The 17004-nt window shown below is 42.4% G+C and overlaps 1 protein-coding gene across 1 annotated transcript; it reads right to left on the minus strand.

Annotated features, from left to right (window-relative positions):
- Window positions 1–14694: 14694 nt before the first annotated feature.
- On the minus strand, window positions 14695–16224 carry LOC138674529 (piggyBac transposable element-derived protein 4-like). The gene has a single exon (XM_069762354.1). The coding sequence runs from the start codon at window positions 16222–16224 to the stop codon at window positions 14695–14697; it is 1530 nt and encodes a 509-aa protein (XP_069618455.1).
- Between the last annotated feature and the right edge of the window lie 780 nt (window positions 16225–17004).

Here is a 17004-nt window from a genome sequence, read left to right on the forward strand (position 1 = left end):
AGATGTAACACAGAGAAGGGAAGAGAAGGAAAAAACTAGGAAGGAAAACAGGTTTATCATGCAACCAAAACAGCGGACACCAATCTCTGTAAATAAATCTCCAAGCTCCTAATATCAGGCTCCTTCACTCTCCAAGCCAGGCAGCAGAACTGATCAGTGACAATAACTGTAGTCAAGGCTGGGTCTATATAGAGGAGGAGATTACAAAATCCACTTCAGCTGAGAGACCCAGCCCACAGCAACTCAGCAACAAGGTTAACTCCTGCACTGCTGGCACAAAGCAGTAAGGTCAGAATACAAGAGAAGAGCTTCTGTTCACTGTGTGTGAACGAGGCCCAGAGCGCTGCGGTTCTCTGGAACCTCTCTGTCGCGGTAGCCCCGTGACAAGTACCCCCCCTTCTACGAGGGACCTCCGGAACCTCAGGACCAGGTTTCTCAGGATGAGCTGAATGAAATGCCCGAATCAACCTAACAGCATGGACATCAGCAGCAGGTACCCACGTCCTCTCCTCAGGACCGTACCCTCTCCAGTGTACCAGATATTGTAGGGACCAACAAGCTAAACGAGAATCCATAACCCTGGAAATTTGGAACTCGAGATTTCCATCAACAAGGACTGGAGATGGAGGTGAAGAGGACGGATTGGATGACGCCACAACCTTCTTGAGTAAAGAGCGATGAAAAATATTATTGATCTTAAATGACTGAGGCAAAGCCAGCCGAAAAGCAACAGAATTCACGACGGCCACAATCCTATTAGGGCCAATGAACCTAGGGCCCAAGTTCCTCGAGGGAACTCTCAGCTTAATATTTTTCGAGGACAATCAAACCCAATCACCCACACACAGGTCCAGACCTTTCACACGTCTCCGATCAGCCGCATTCTTATACCTGGAACCCATGCTCTTTAATTTATCAAGAACCCCTTGCCATACGGACGTGATGGATGAAGAAAACCTCTCCTCTTCAGGAACACCTGAGGAATCCCTCCTATTAAATGAACTAAATTGAGGATGAAAACCATATGCCCCGAAAAATGGGGACTTACCAGTAGACTCATGAGTACGATTGTTTATAGCAAATTCTGCTAATGGTAAGTACTTAACCCAGCCCTCCTGATTCTCTGAGATGAAACACCTGAGATAAGTCTCAAGATTTTGATTTAAACGTTCAGTCTGACCATTGGATTGGATGAAAAGCTGAAGAAAACGACAAATGAATACCCAGCCGGCTGCAGAAAGCCCTCCAAAACGTAGAAATAAACTGCACCCCCCGGTCTGAGACAATATCTGAAGGAATACCATGCAGTCTCACAACCTCCTTGATAAAGACCTGTGCCAGAGTCTTAGCATTTGGTAACGCGGGGAGCGCAATGAAGTGAGACATCTTGCTAAATCTATCAACTACAACTAAAATAACTGTATTACCCTCCGAAACCGGTAAGTCCGTGATGAAATCTATTGACAACTGGGTCCAAGGTCTACTGGGAATCTCCAGAGGTTTTACCAACACCCAGACAGGCGAGAATGAGAGGACTTGGAACGCGCACACACACTGCAGGCAGCGACATATTCCTGTACATCATGTCTTACCCCAGACCACCAAAAATGCCGAGAGAGTAGGTCTGCGATAATCTTACTTCCAGGGTGTCCGGCCAAAACCGAGTCATGATGCTCATTTATGACCCTGAGATGGAGATTAGCTGGAACAAAAAGTTTACCTAACGGACAGGCTGCTGGGGCGTCCCCCTGTGCCTCTACCACCTCTTTGGGGCCCTGGCTTTCCCTTATCTCAGGGGTACCTATGATGGTTAGGAGGCCTGAGCCGCCACCGTATCCCTATCTCCTGTGCAAACCCTATCAGTGGCCCCCTCTCCCCCCAAGGGAGGTGAACTGCTCCAGTGTATTAATACAACAAATAACAGGGTATACAGACAAGGTAAGTAAAAGTCTCAAACTCACCAAATGCTCACACAACCACAGATGTAACATAAAGAAGGAAGAAACTAGGAAGGAAAACAGGTTTAACATGCAACCAAAACAGCAGACACCAATCTCTGTAAATAAACCTCCAAGCTCCTAATATCACGCTCCTTCACTCTCCAAGTCAGGCAGCAGAACTGATCACTGACAATAGCTGTAGTCAAGGCTGGGTCTATATAGAGGAGGAGATTACAAAATCCGCTTCAGGTGAGAGACCCAGCTCACAGCAACTCAGCAACAAGGTTAACTCCTGCACTGCTGGCACAAAGCAGCTAGGTCAGAATACAGGAGAAGAACTTCTGTTCACTGTGTGTGAACGAGGCCCAGAGCGCTGCAGTTCTCTGGAACCTCTCTGTCGTGGTAGCCCCGTGACAATAAGCTTATGACAACTTTTGACACTCAGTGCAGGAATGAATATGTTGCATGGATTTATGTCTTTTTACATCAATTAAGGAATTTGCTCCTCAGACCTTGTGGGGGCATCACAGCACAGAACCAGACCTCAATCAGAGGGCAATAAAACATTCACACTCCTTATCTATGAACTGTTCCAATATTTATGGACATAACTGTTTATCACTCTCCCATAACGGTAGTTCTGCTTCACATCACCTGTCTTATCTATGACATTATTTCTGTGTGTGTTGTGCATGAATATGTGATTCTTCAGAATTTGTATTAGTCTATATTAGTCTATGTCTGATGAAGAGACCTGAGTAGTCTCGAAAGCTTGCAATTTGTTACCATCTTTTCAGTTAGCCATTAAAAGGTATCAACCACTGAGGACTCTCAATTTTAAATATTTTAAATAATTTTCTGAAATAGCATAGAAATCCTCAACCACGGAAGGCAAGCATGTTCAGGCTCTTAGAAGATGAACACATGAAAACACGATTACTTACATTATGGTATTATTAGTAGTAGTAGTAGTATTATTATTAACAATATCTGCTGATCTGCAATAATGGACTTGTGCCTAAATTAAATTTCATTACCTGGGATGTACAGTTGTTTCTCACAAAATTAGAATATCATCAAAAAGTTAATTTATTCAGCTCTTCAATACAAAAAGTAAAACTCATCTTATATAGAGTCATTACAAACAGAGTGATCTATTTTAAGTGTTTATTTCTGTTAATGTTGATGATTATGGCTTACAGCCAATGAAAACCCAAATGTCATTTTCTCAGTAAATTAGAATAATTAACAAAAAACACCTGCAAATAGGGTTGAGCGAAACGGGTCGGCCATTTTCAGAAGTCGCCGACTTTTGGCAAAGTCGGGTTTCATGAAACCCGACCCGACCCCTGTGTGGGGTCGGCCATGAGGTCGGCGATCTTCTGAATCTGGTATCGGAATTCCGATCCCGAGTTCCGATATGTTTGCAATATCGGAAATCGGTATTGGAATCCATATTTAAGTGTAAAATAAAGAATTAAAATAAAAAATATTGCTATACTCACTCTCTGACACGCCCTGGTACTAACCGACAGCCTTTCTTCCTTAGAATCAGCGCGTGAAGGGCCTTAGATGACGTCGCGGCTTGTGATTGGTCGCGCGACCGCCCATGTGACCGCTCGCGCGACCAATCCCAAGCCGCGACGTCACCGAAGGTCCTTCAAGCGCTGATTCTTAGGAAGGAAGGCTGCCGGAAAGAAGCAGGGCACGTCCGAGGGTGAGTATATAGCTAATAGGAATATACTCACCCTCGGACGCGCCCTGCTTCTTTGGTCGCGCGAGCGGTCACATGGGCGGTCGCGCGACCAATCACAAGCTGCGACGTCATCTAAGGCCCTTCACGCGCTGATTCTAAGGAAGGAAGGCTGCCGGTTAGTACCAGGGCGCGTCAGAGGGTGAGTATAGCAATATTTTTTATTTTAATTCTTTATTTTACACTTAAATATGGATCCCAGGGCCTGAAGGAGAGTTTCCTCTCCTTCAGACCCTGGGAACCATTGGAAACCCAATGCACTGCATTGGGTTTCGAGTTTCAGCCGACCCCGACCCCGACTTTTTTATAGGATCGGCCGATTTCACTCGACCCGACTTTTGAAAAAGTCGGGCTTCGTGAAACCCGACCCGATCCTATAAAAGTAAAAGTCGCTCAACCCTACCTGCAAAGGTTTCCTAAGCGCTTAAAAGGGTCTTTTAGTCTTTCAGTAGGCTCCACAATCATGGGGAAGACTGCTGACTTGACAGATGTCCAGAAGGCTGTCATTGACACATTCCACAAGGAGAGTAAGCCACAAAAGGTCATTGATAAAGAACTGGCTGTTCACAGACTGTTGTATACAAGCATATTAATGGAAAGGTGAGTGGAAGGAAAAAGTGTGGTAGAGAAAGGTGCACAAGCAACTGGGATAACCACAGCCTTGAAAGAATTGTATTTAAAAGGCCATTCAAAAATTTGGGGGAGATTCACAAGTAGTGGACTGCTGCTGGAGTGATTGCTTCAAGAGCTACCACACACAGACCTATACATGGGCTACAAGTGTCGCATTCATTTTGTCAAGACACTCATGAGGAATATACAATGCCAGAAGCACGTTGCCTAGGCCAAGGAGAAAAGAACTGGACTGTTGCTCAATAGTCCAAGATGTTGTTTTCAGATGAAAGTAAATTTTGCATTTCATTTGGAAATCAATGTCCCAGAGTCGGGAGGAAGAGTGGAAAGGCACACAATCTAAGCTGCTTGAGGTCTAGTGTGATGTTTCCACAATCAGTGATGGTTTGGGGAGCCATGTCATCTGTGTTCTATCACGACCAAAGTCAGTGCAGCCGTCTACTAGAAAATTTTAGAGCAATTCATGCTTCCCTCTGACGACAAGCTTTTTGGAGATGGAAATTTCATTCCCAGCAGGACTTGGCACCTATGCACACTGCCAAAAGTACCAATACCTGGTTTAAAAACAACAGTATCACTGTGCTTGATTGGCCAGCAAACTCGCCTGACCTTAACTTCATAGAGAATCTATGGGGTATTGTCAAGAAAATGAGAGACACCAGACCTAAAAATGCAGACAAACTGAAGGCTGCTATCAAAGCAACCTGGGCTTCCATAACACCTCAGCAGTGCCACAGGATGATCCCCTCTATGCCACGCCACATTGATGGAGCAATTGATGCAAAAGGATCCCGACCAAGAATTGAGAGCATTTACGGAACATACATTTCAGTAGGCCAACATCTCAGATTTTAAAATCATTTTTCAAGCTGGTGTTATAAAGTATTCTAATTGACTGAGATAATGACTTTTGGGTTTTCATTGGCCGTAAGCAATTATCATCAACACTAACAGAAATAAACACTTGAAATAGATCACTCTGTTTGTAATGACTCTATATCATGTATGAGTTTCACTGCAGAAATGTAAAGTGCTGAGTAAATTTCAGCATCACCACAACTGCAATTGGTTACAAGTATAGAATAAGGTGACACACGTGATAATAATTTGGCTCTTCTTGACTTTTTGACAGTGCTGTATATTAAGACATTGGTGCCATATAGTGTATGCATTTATGTCTATAATTGTCTATAATCTCCCTTAATAACACAGTGAGTGGACATTATACTACAAATGCACTCTTTGTGGTTGGTTTAAGTAACCCAGAGTTGTTGCCTGGTTTATAAGGGTTACTGAACTATATTGCACTGTGCAGAGTTACAAAATAGCTTAATAAAGCAAAATGAAATAGCTGGTCATACATCCTCATAGGAAATGTATTGTTCTCATATACCACTATGGGATGGATCATCTTAATTGACCATATGTCCCTTTACTAACTGTGTTAGGCTAAAAGGCTGAGCCAGTGGTTTTAAAGTCAACCCGCCTAAGGCAATCCATTAGGAGCCTCACCCAAAGCAAAACAGTGATGTTTATTGTTTTATGATGATAGCATTATACACATATCTAGCTTTAGCAATGCATGGAGTTGCAGGAAATTCTGTACCTGGAGGCTTCCATTAGGGAAATTCACTGTCCTGCCATGACCCAGCTTAAGAGTGTTATTACGAAGTTACCTACAGACTGTTATATCAATTGTTTTAGCTTCCAACTTGTAAAAAATTTAGTAACCGAAATCACAAACAAGATTATGCAGTTCTAAAATGTCTTGTGGCAATTAGTTATATTAATTTGTATAAATAGGATTTTCCAGAGTAACTAGATACATTGCTTTTATTAAGCAAAAGCACTGCATCTTTTTAAACATTTACTAAAAATATTACAATATTATTGCATTATTATTGTGTTGTATTTAATCTGGCGCTTTGTTGAAGCTGATTCTCTGATACATGTCGAAAATAAAATGTACAAATGTATAGAGGTTTACAGTTAGTTCCAGAAATATTTGAACAGTGATCAAATCTTTGATTTAGGCTCTCCATGCCACATTTTAATTTGTAGAGAATCCTTTGTAGGCAATGACTACATGAAGTGTGGAAGCCATGGATGTCACCAAATGCTGGGCTTCCTCCTTTGTGATGCTTTGGCAGGCCTTTACTGCAGGTCACTTCAGTTGTTTGTTTGTGGGTCTTTCTGCCTTAAGTTTTGTTTTAAGCATGTGAAACGCATGCTCGATGGGGGTGAGATCTGGTGATTGACTTGGCCATTGCAGAGTATTCCATTTCTTGGCCTTAAAAACTCCTGGCTTGCTTTTGCATTATGCTTGGGTCATTGTCATCTGTACTGTGAAGAGCTGTCCAATGAACCTAGGGGCATTTGGTTGAATCTGAATAGAAACTATAGCCCTGTACACTTCAGAATTAATTCAGCTGCTTCTTTCTTCAGTCACATCATCAATAAACACTAGTGATCCAGCGCCATTGGAAACCATGTATGACCATGCCATCTCGCTGACTCCACCATGTTTTGCAGAAGATGTGGTGTGCTGTGGATCATGAGCTGGTACAAGCCTTCTCCATACTTTCTTTTTTCCCATCATTCTAGTACAGGTTGATCTCAGTTTCATCTATCCAAAGAATGCATTTCCAGAACTGGGCTGGCATCTTTACATGTTTCTTGTCAAAGTCTAATCTAGCCTTTCTATTTTAAAGACTGATTATTGGTTTACATATTGTGGTGGACCTTCTGTATTTGCTTTCATGATGTCTTCTCTTTATGGTAGACTTAGATACTGAAACACCTACTTACCGAAGAGAGTTCCTCACTTGTGTGGATGTTGTGAAGAGGTTTATCTTCACCATGAAAATGATTCTGGGATCCATCACTGTTGTCTTTTGTGGATGTCCAGACCTTTTTGAGTTCACAAGCTCACCAGTTAGCTTCTTTTTTCAGAATGTACCAAACTGTTGAATTGGCCACTCCTATAACATTTCTACTATCTATCTGATGGATTTATTTTTTCAGTCTAATGGTGGTCTGTTTCTCTTTCACTTAGAGCTCCTTTGACCACATGTTGTGGGTTCACAACAACAGTTTCTAAATGCAAATACCTTACCTGGAAGCAGATCCAGACATTTTACCTGCTTAATTGATGATGGATTAATGAGGGAATAGCCCATGCAGTCCATTAAAAAGCTTTTGAGATAATTGGCCAATTACTTTTACTAAGAAAAATAATAAAAACCTATCATTCCTAAACTCTTACTCCAATTAGGATATGAATACCCTCAAATTAAAGCTGAGAGTCTGCACTTTAACCCCTTTCTGCCATCAGACGTACTATTCCGTCCATGTGGGGTGGGCTTTACTTCCCACGGACGGAATAGTACGTCATAGGCGATCGGCCGCGCTCACGGGGGGAGCGCCGCCGATCGCGGCCGGGTGTCAGCTGCTTATCGCAGCTGACATCCGGCACTATGTGCCAGGAGCGGTCACGGACCGCCCCCGGCACATTAACCCCCGGCACACCGCGATCAAACATGATCGCGATGTGCCGGCGGTGCAGGGAAGCATCGCGCAGGGAGGGGGCTCCCTGCGTGCTTCCCTGAGACCCCCACAGCAACGCGATGTGATCGCGTTGCTCCGGGGGTCTCTCACCTCCCTCCCTGCAGAAAGTCCCGGATCCAAGATGGCCGCGGATCCGGGTCCTGCAGGGAGGGAGGTGGCTTACCAAGTGCCTGCTCAAAGCAGGCACTTGGTAACGCTGCAGCGCTGTTTGACAGATCGGTGATCTGTCAGAGTGCTGTGCAAACTGGCTGATCACCGATCTGTATTGTCCCCCCCTGGGACAAAGTAAAAAAGTAAAAAAAAATTTTTACAAGTGTGTAAAAAAGAAAAAAAAAATCCTAAATAATGAAAAAAAAAAAAATATTATTCCCATAAATACATTTCTTTATCTAAATAAAAAAAAAAAAACAATAAAAGTACACATATTTAGTATCGCCGCGTCCGTAACGACCCGACCTATAAAACTGGCCCACTAGTTAACCCCTTCAGTAAACACCGTAAGAAAAAAAAAAAAACGAGGCAAAAAACAACGCTTTATTATCATACCGCCGAACAAAAAGTGGAATAACACGCGATCAAAAAGACAGATATATATGACCATGGTACCGCTGAAAGCGTCATCTTGTCCCGCAAAAAATGAGCCATGATACAGCATCATCAGCGAAAAAATAAAAAAGTTATAGTACTCAGAATAAAGCGATGCAAAAATAATTATTTTTTCTATAAAATAGTTTTTATCGTATAAAAGCGCCAAAACATAAAAAAATGATATAAATGAGGTGTCGCTGTAATCGTACTGACCCGAAGAATAAAACTGATTTATCAATTTTACCAAACGCGGAACGGTATAAACGCCTCCCCCAAAAGAAATTCATGAATAGCTGGTTTTTGCTAATTCTGACTCACAAAAATCGGAATAAAAAGTGATCAAAAAATGTCACGTGCCCGAAAGTGTTACCAATAAAAACGTAAACTTGTCCCGCAAAAAACAAGACCTCACATGACTCTGTGGACTCAAATATGGAAAAATTATAGCTCTCAAAATGTGGTAACGCAAAAAATATTTTTTGCAATAAAAAGCATCTTTCAGTGAGTGACGGCTGCCAATCATAAAAATCCGCTAAAAAACCCGCTATAAAAGTAAATCAAACCCCCCTTCATTACCCCCTTAGTTAGGGAAAAATAAAAAAAATTTAAAAAAATGTATTTATTTCCATTTTCCCATTAGGGTTAGGGCTAGGGCTAGGGTTAGGGCTAGGGTTATGGTTAGGGCTAGGGTTAGGGCTAGGGTTAGGGTTAGGGCTAGGGCTAGGGTTAGGGCTAGGGTTAGGACTAGGGCTAGGGTTAGGGCTAGGGTTAGGGCTAGGGTTAGGGTTAGGGCTAGGGTTAGGGCTAGGGTTAAGGCTACAGTTAGGGTTAAGGCTACATTTAGGGTTAAGGCTACAGTTAGGGTTAAGGCTACAGTTAGGGTTGGGGCTAAAGTTAGGGTTAGGGTTTGGATTACATTTGCGGTTGGGATTAGGATTAGGGGTGTGTCTGGGTTAGAGGTGTGGTTAGGGTTACCGTTGGAATTAGGGTTAGGGGTGTGTTTGGATTAGGGTTTCAGTTATAATTGGGGGGTTTCCACTGTTTAGACACATCAGGGGCTCTCCAAACGCAACATGGCGTCCGATCTCAATTCCAGCCAATTCTGCGCTGAAAAAGTAAAACAGTGCTCCTTCCCTTCCGAGCTCTCCCGTGTGCCCAAACAGGAGTTTACCCCAACATATGGGGTATCAGCGTACTCAGGACAAATTGGACAACAACTTTTGGGGTCCAATTTCTCCTGTTACCCTTGGGAAAATACAAAACTGGGGGCTAAAAAATAAGTTTTGTGGGAAAAAAAAGATTTTTTAATTTTCACGGCTCTGCGTTATAAACTGTAGTGAAACACTTGGGGGCTCAAAGTTCTCACAACACATCTAGATAAGTTCGTGGGGGGGTCTAGTTTCCAATATGGGGTCACTTGTGGGGGGTTTCTACTGTTTAGGTACATTAGGGGCTCTGCAAACGCAATGTGATGCCTGCAGACCATTCCATCTAAGTCTGCATTCCAAATGGCGCTCCTTCCCTTCCGAGCCCTCCCATGCGCCCAAACGGTGGTTCCCCCCCACATATGGGGCATCAGCGCACTCAGGACAAATTGGACAACAAATGTTGGGGTCCAATTTCTCCTGTTACCCTCGAGAAAATACAAAACTGGGGGCTAAAAAATAATTTTGGCGGTAATTTTTTTTTTTTTTTTCACGGCTCTGCATTATAAACTTCTGTGAAGCTCTTGGTGGGTCAAAGTGCTCACCACACATCTAGATAAGTTCCTTAGGGGGTCTACTTTCCAAAATGGTGTCACTTGTGGGGGGTTTCAATATTTAGGCACATCAGTGGCTCTCCAAACGCAACACGGCGTCTCATCTCAATTCCTCTGAATTTTGCATTGAAAAGTCAAACGGCGCTCCTTCCCTTCCGAGCTCTCCCATGCGCCCAAACAGTGGTTTACCCCCACATATGGGGTATCAGCGTACTCAGGACAAATTGTACAACAACTTTTTGGTTCCAATTTCTTCTCTTACCATTGGGAAAATAAAAAATTGGGGGCGAAAAGATAATTTTTGTGAAAAAAAATTTTTTTTTATTTTTACGGTTCTGCATTATAAACTTCTGTGAAGCACTTGGTTGATCAAAGTGCTCACCACACCTCTAGATAAGTTCCTAAGGGGGTCTATTTTCCAAAATGGTGTCACTTGTGGGGGTTTCAATGTTTAGGCACATCAGTGGCTCTCCAAGCGCAACATGGCGTCCCATCTCAATTCCAGTCAATTTTGCATTAAAAAGTCAAATGGCGCTCCTTCGCTTCCAAGCTCTGTCATGCGCCCAAACAGTGGTTTACCTCCACTTATGGGGTATAGGCGTACTCAGGACAAATTGTACAACAAGGTTTGGGGTCCATTTTCTCCTGTAACTCTTGGCAAAATAAAACAAATTGGAGCTGAAGTAAATTTTTTGTGAAAAAAAGTTAAATGTTAATTTATATTTAAACATTCCAAAAATTCCTGTGAAACACCTGAAGGGTTAATAAACTTCTTGAATGTGGTTTTCAGAAGCTTGAGGGGTGCAGCTTTTAGAATGGTCTCACACTTGGGTATTTTCTATCATATAGACCCCTCAAAATGACTTCAAATGAGATGTGGTCCCTAAAATAAAATGGTGTTGTAAAAATGAGAAATTGCTGGTCAACTTTTAACCCTTATAACTCCCTAACAAAAAAAAATTTTGGTTCCAAAATTGTGATGATGTAAAGTAGACATGTGGGAAATGTTACTTATTAAGTATTTTGTGTGACATATCTCTGTGATTTAATTGCATAAAAATTCAAAGTTGGAAAATTGCGAAATTTTCAAAATTTTCGCCATGTTTCCGTTTTTTTCACAAATAAACGCAGGTAATATCAAAGAAATTTTACCACTATCATGAAGTACAATATGTCTCGAGAAAACAATGTCAGAATCACCAGGATCCGTTGAAGCGTTCCAGAGTTATAACCTCATAAAGGGACAGTGGTCAGAATTGTAAAAATTGGCCCGGTCCATAACGTGCAAACCACCCTTGGGGGTATAGGGGTTAAAGCCACTTTATCTCTATCTTAAATATGTTTTGGTAAACAGCTAAAATGCCAAAACTCATGTCACTGGCCAAATATTTCTGGACCTAGCTGTATATTATGTAAAATTACAGAAATTATACAATTAGATTCAGCACAGTTGTAGGCAGTAGTATAAAATTACCTTCAATATTTATCACTTTCTTATTGCAAACTTTTTTGCCTGCTGTGGATTTCCTCTGCATGATATCAGCATAGATAATTTACCAACATCCGCAGAAACATCATTATGAACTATAGAAAAAGAGACCTTGTGTCTGTGCGCTGTCCGGAGCTCTATAATGAATGTCTCCATGATGTCAGAGAGCCAGGTAAATGGGGGAAGGAGGTCAGCTCCAACCATCACAGTGTATTCAAGGCTAATTGAATTACTAGATTAGCTAATGCATGATCCATTAGGAGTGGAATACAGCCGTTCTCTGAGGACCATATGTGTTGCCACAAAGCATGAAAACCTTATAATGGAAATCAAGGGAATTGTATATTAAACATATCTGAATTATTTCATTTTGTAAGAGTATAGTTAGAATTGTATCTCTTGTTTTATTCCTTTTAAAGCTTTTAGGACTCACACTCACTATTATTTAAACAATTGTACAACAAAACTCTTCACTTACAAATAACAGTAAATGGATTCTGAACTTTTTTTTAAATCAGCATTTACAGCAAAAATGTTTCATATGGAACTGAGTATTGGAACATTTCTTAAAGGAGACCTAAAACTATATATTTTGACATTAGTCACCCTTTACTTCCCTACAGTTTAATCAGACATTTATGAAAGTGACTATATGTCCAGTGTATCACCTCATTGAATGTGCAGGGTAGCCCCCTGTAGGTGATAGACTGTAAATCCAAAGCAAGGTACTATACTTAAAGATATGAATTGTTGTGGGTCACTGCACTGGTCAGGGCCAGACGTATATTCATTCTGATCTTTACAAAGGTAATGGTCATTATGGCTGAGCTTTATGGATTGTTACAAAGCAGATGTCATGATAGGCAGAGGTCAAATGGAAATACCTACAGAAGACAAATGAAGCGCAAGGACGTTATTGATCAGGCACATAGCAATGAACCAAAACATACAGCACAAACTCACAGACAGTACAGGAGATGGGGACCGCATTTTTATAATAAGGGCAAAAAGTGGCAACCACGCCACTGGGTATCTATTTTACAGAAGTCTAAGGCTATGTGCACACGTTGCGGATTTAGATGAGAATCCGCAGCGGTTTTGGAAGCGCAGACTTGTATCAAATCCACAGTGTAATCCAAAAGCAATGTTAGTCAATGTGAAATTGACATTTGGTGTGCACATGCTGCGGAAAAAAATGCACGGAATCACAGCATTTTTTTTTCTGCAGCATGTCAATTCTTTTTGCGGATCTGCAGCGTTTATGCACCCACTGACCATTGTGTCAGGCCAATCTGCAGCAAAACCGCAGGTTTAAAAAAGATCTGTGGATTTGCTGCGGATGTGCATGCTGAGAAATGCTTGAAGACACAAAAGCGCACAGAGAGGTCAAAAAATACTCTGTTGTAAAAAAGTCACAGTAAATAAGCAAGTGCTAGTCAAAAAATAAAAAAATACAGGGTATTTAGTTAATACGTTGTTCTCTTGTTTCTACAAGACTGGGGAGTCCACCACTCCTCTGTGGGTCATTTGCATTGTAGCTGTTCCATCTTGCAAGTTCTACATGGATATTTTCTCTCTGAACCCTGTTCATACAGGTACTATACAGATGATCAGGTATACCCATAATAGAGCAGTCCTGGCTAATGTATATAATCCCTATCTGATGTATTAACCCTCTGTCAGGCGCAATATAGATTCTCGTCAGTTCAGGAGCAATGTGCCTGACAAGCACAGGTCAGAAAACCACCTATAGTAGCTACATATTTCAATTTCAGGACTATAGAAGTAGTCAGTGACCTTCATAGGAATGTATTAAAAGAGATTACACCAAATCATTAACCATAAACTTATTAAAACTAAAAGTACCACTTTTCGGTAGTACCGCCAAATAGGCTCCAGTTATCTTTACTTAACTATTGCTTAAATATAAAATTATGGAAAAAAACTTAAAGGATATTGCACTTAGATGTTACTTAATTATTTTCTACTCATCTTCAGTGGTTTCAATTGCAGCAGAAGCAGCACAGGTACACTTAGAAAAGCAAGGCTGGCAGACGAAAGTTGCATGGGAAAGGCAGATTGATTCTTTACATATTTTGCAGTCATATTTAGAAAGCCTTCTGAAACCAGATACAAATGAGCAGGTAGTACAACTGCGTCTTTTAGAAGGTGGTAGAGTCGGTGTTTGTTCTGGAACATCCTTGGGATGATATCTCTTCAACCGGTGTTGCAGAGCAAGGGGCATTCCAACCGTCTTTGTACTTCTTAAGGTACCGTCACACTAGACGATATCGCTAGCGATCCGTGACATTGCAGCGTCCTCGCTAGCGATATCGTCCAGTGTGACAGGCAGCAGCGATCAGGCCCCTGCTGTGATGTCGCTGGTCGGGGAAGAAAGTCCAGAACTTTGTTTCGTCGCTGGACTCCCCGCAGACATCGCTGGATCGGCGTGTGTGACACCGATTCAGCGATGTCTTCGCTGGTAACCAGGGTAAACATCGGGTAACTAAGCGCAGGGCCGCGCTTAGTAACCCGATGTTTACCCTGGTTACCATCCTAAAAGTAAAAAAAAAAAAACGCTACATACTTACCTACCGCTGTCTGTCCTCGGCGCTCTGCTTCTCTGGTCTGGCTGTGAGCACAGCGGCCGGAAAGCAGAGCGGTGACGTCACCGCTCTGCTTTCCGGCTGCCCGGCGCTCACAGCCAGACCAGAGAAGCAGAGCGCCGAGGACAGACAGCGGTAGGTAAGTATGTAGCGTTTGTTTTTTTACTTTTAGGATGGTAACCAGGGTAAACATCGGGTTACTAAGCGCGGCCCTGCGCTTAGTTACCCGATGTTTACCCTGGTTACCGGGGACCTCGGGATCACTGGTCGCTGGAGAGCTGTCTGTGTGACAGCTCTCCAGCGACCAAACAGCGACGCTGCAGCGATCCGGATCGTTGTCGGTATCGCTGCAGCGTCGCTTAGTGTGACGGTACCGTTAGGCTTAGCTCTCCACTCACCAGTTCATTAGCCAATTGTTTTAGGTACATTCTTCTGCGCATTTGTTTAAGTTCATTACCGAGGTAAATTACTTGTGAGTTGATGCCACCCATATTCAGCATTGTAAAGAAGATTACCATCGGCCAGCGTTTGGTATTTCGACTTACATTGAAATTGCCACACATTTGGTCAGCAGTGTCAACGCCGCTTTTGGTCAAATTATAAAAAGTTATGATTTCTGGTTTCCTTAGCTCCCCAGACTCTGGATCAATGGTGTAATCATTATGTAATGAAGAGACCAAAATCACATTTTTCCTCTCGCGTGGGATGTAAGAAACTAAAATCTTTCCATTACTGAACCCAAACATAGTGCTATACTGTTGTTTGCCTTTTGTATATAGAAAATCTGGCGGCAACTGCCTTTTGTTTTTTCTAACAGTTCCCACATATGACAGCTTTTTCGTTTTTAAAAAATCAATCAGATCAAAGTCAGTAAACCAGTTGTCAGCAGTGATATTTCGACCAGATCCAAACATTGGCTCAGCAATTCTCTTTACCACATCACTAGGCTTGTTGCTCACATTGAAAGGACCTGGTGGCTGTCTTCCACAATAAACTTCCATGTTCATAGTGTACATCATCCTTGCATCAACCATGGCAAAAATTTTAATTCCATATTTGTTTGGCTTCGATGGTATATATTGCCGAAAACCACATCTTCCACGGAAACCTGGAAGCATCTCATCAATAGTGAGGTTTTGCCCCGGGCAATAGCTTTTTTGACAATTCATAATAAATTGTTGAAATATGTCCCGAATTGGTGCAAGCCGGTCATAACCTTTTCGTTCTGTCCGGGTACTTCGATCATCGAAACGGAGGCAACGGATCAGGACTTTGAATCGTTTCAGATTCATCACAAGGCTGAATTTTTCGATGCCATCACCGTCTGTCCCCCACAACTCCTCCAAACTTTGCCTATTTGCTCTGAAAGTACCAGCTAGGTATAACAAGCCAATAAATGCCTTGAGTTCAATCACATCAGTGTTTTTGATGTCCCTCTCTCTGGAGCATTGCTCTTTGATTGTGTCAATATACTGGTTAGTGAACCGAACAATAGTTTCCAACATGCTATCTGTAATTAGATTACTCCAACATTCCACTGCAGTTTTAGCTTTTCTAGCACTTCCAATAACTCCAGGAAGGTGTGTAATAATATTGTGGGATTCTCTGCGCTGTTTGTTCTTGGGTGCCTTTTTGTTCCACTTTGTATTTTTATCTTTGCCCAAATAATAAGCTAGATCTGTGTCTGTTTCCTCTGTATCAGTGTCATCACCATCCTGCTCTGTTCCAGAATCAGTGTTACATTCTGCTACCTCATCTTCAGATGAAATGTCACTAGATTCCTCTAAATCCTCAGTTACTGCTGGTTCTTCCTTATCATCTTCTAACAAAAAAATCTTCATTTCTTCTAAATGAAGGGGTTTAGATGAATCATACTGTTTTCTGGCCATTGCAGCAGAAAATCTGAAGCAAGAGAGAAAGAGTATGTGTTAGGGCGCAATGTGCCTAAGGGTACCGTCACACAGTGCAATTTTGATCGCTACGACGGCACGATTTGTGACGTTGCATCGTCACTTAATTATCGTTTCAAACATCGTAGACTGCGGTCACACTACACGATGCACGGCGCTGAAGCGATAAATTCATGACGTATTTGCGATGTAGAAGTCGTATGGGACAGTCGTACGGTCGTGTCACACACGACGATTCAGAGCAAATTTTGCATAATCTGTGCGTGACGTTGTTCACTGTGGCCGTGTTGTGCTACTAGCTAGTGTGCTGATAGGCCAAAGGTTCTGTGCACACAATTGGTTGGAAAATTTGTCACCTGAGCGCTATTGTTCCCAATGCCACCTCACTGCTTTCAAAATTTCCTTTCTTCACTTCGTACTTGGACACTTGGTGGACCTGGACATTGGAATTTTGTACTTCGCTGAATATACCACGCTTTGCACCGCTGCTTCGAGGTATGTAAACCGCTTGGGCGTGGTGGATGGAACGCTGTATGGACGGCATGAGTGCTTCGTTCCACCGCTGAAGCGAAGCGGATGGTACACTGTTGTGACTGGAGGGCTACAATGTGGCAGATGGTACGCTGTTGTGACTGGTCGTGACTGGTGGGCTACAGCGTGGTAGATGGAACGCAGTTTGGTCGGCATGACCGCTTCGTTCCGCCGCTGAAGCGATGCGGATGGTACGCTGTTGTGACTGGTTATGACCGGTTGTGTCTG

This window comes from Ranitomeya imitator, chromosome 4, assembly GCF_032444005.1.
Source record: "Ranitomeya imitator isolate aRanImi1 chromosome 4, aRanImi1.pri, whole genome shotgun sequence".
In the NCBI taxonomy this organism is placed as follows: domain Eukaryota; kingdom Metazoa; phylum Chordata; class Amphibia; order Anura; family Dendrobatidae; genus Ranitomeya; species Ranitomeya imitator.

What these genes read in the sequence shown, in the direction of transcription:
- LOC138674529 (XM_069762354.1), bottom strand. Translation starts at nt 16,224, where the DNA reads ATGGCCAGAAAACAGTATGATTCATCTAAACCCCTTCATTTAGAAGAA.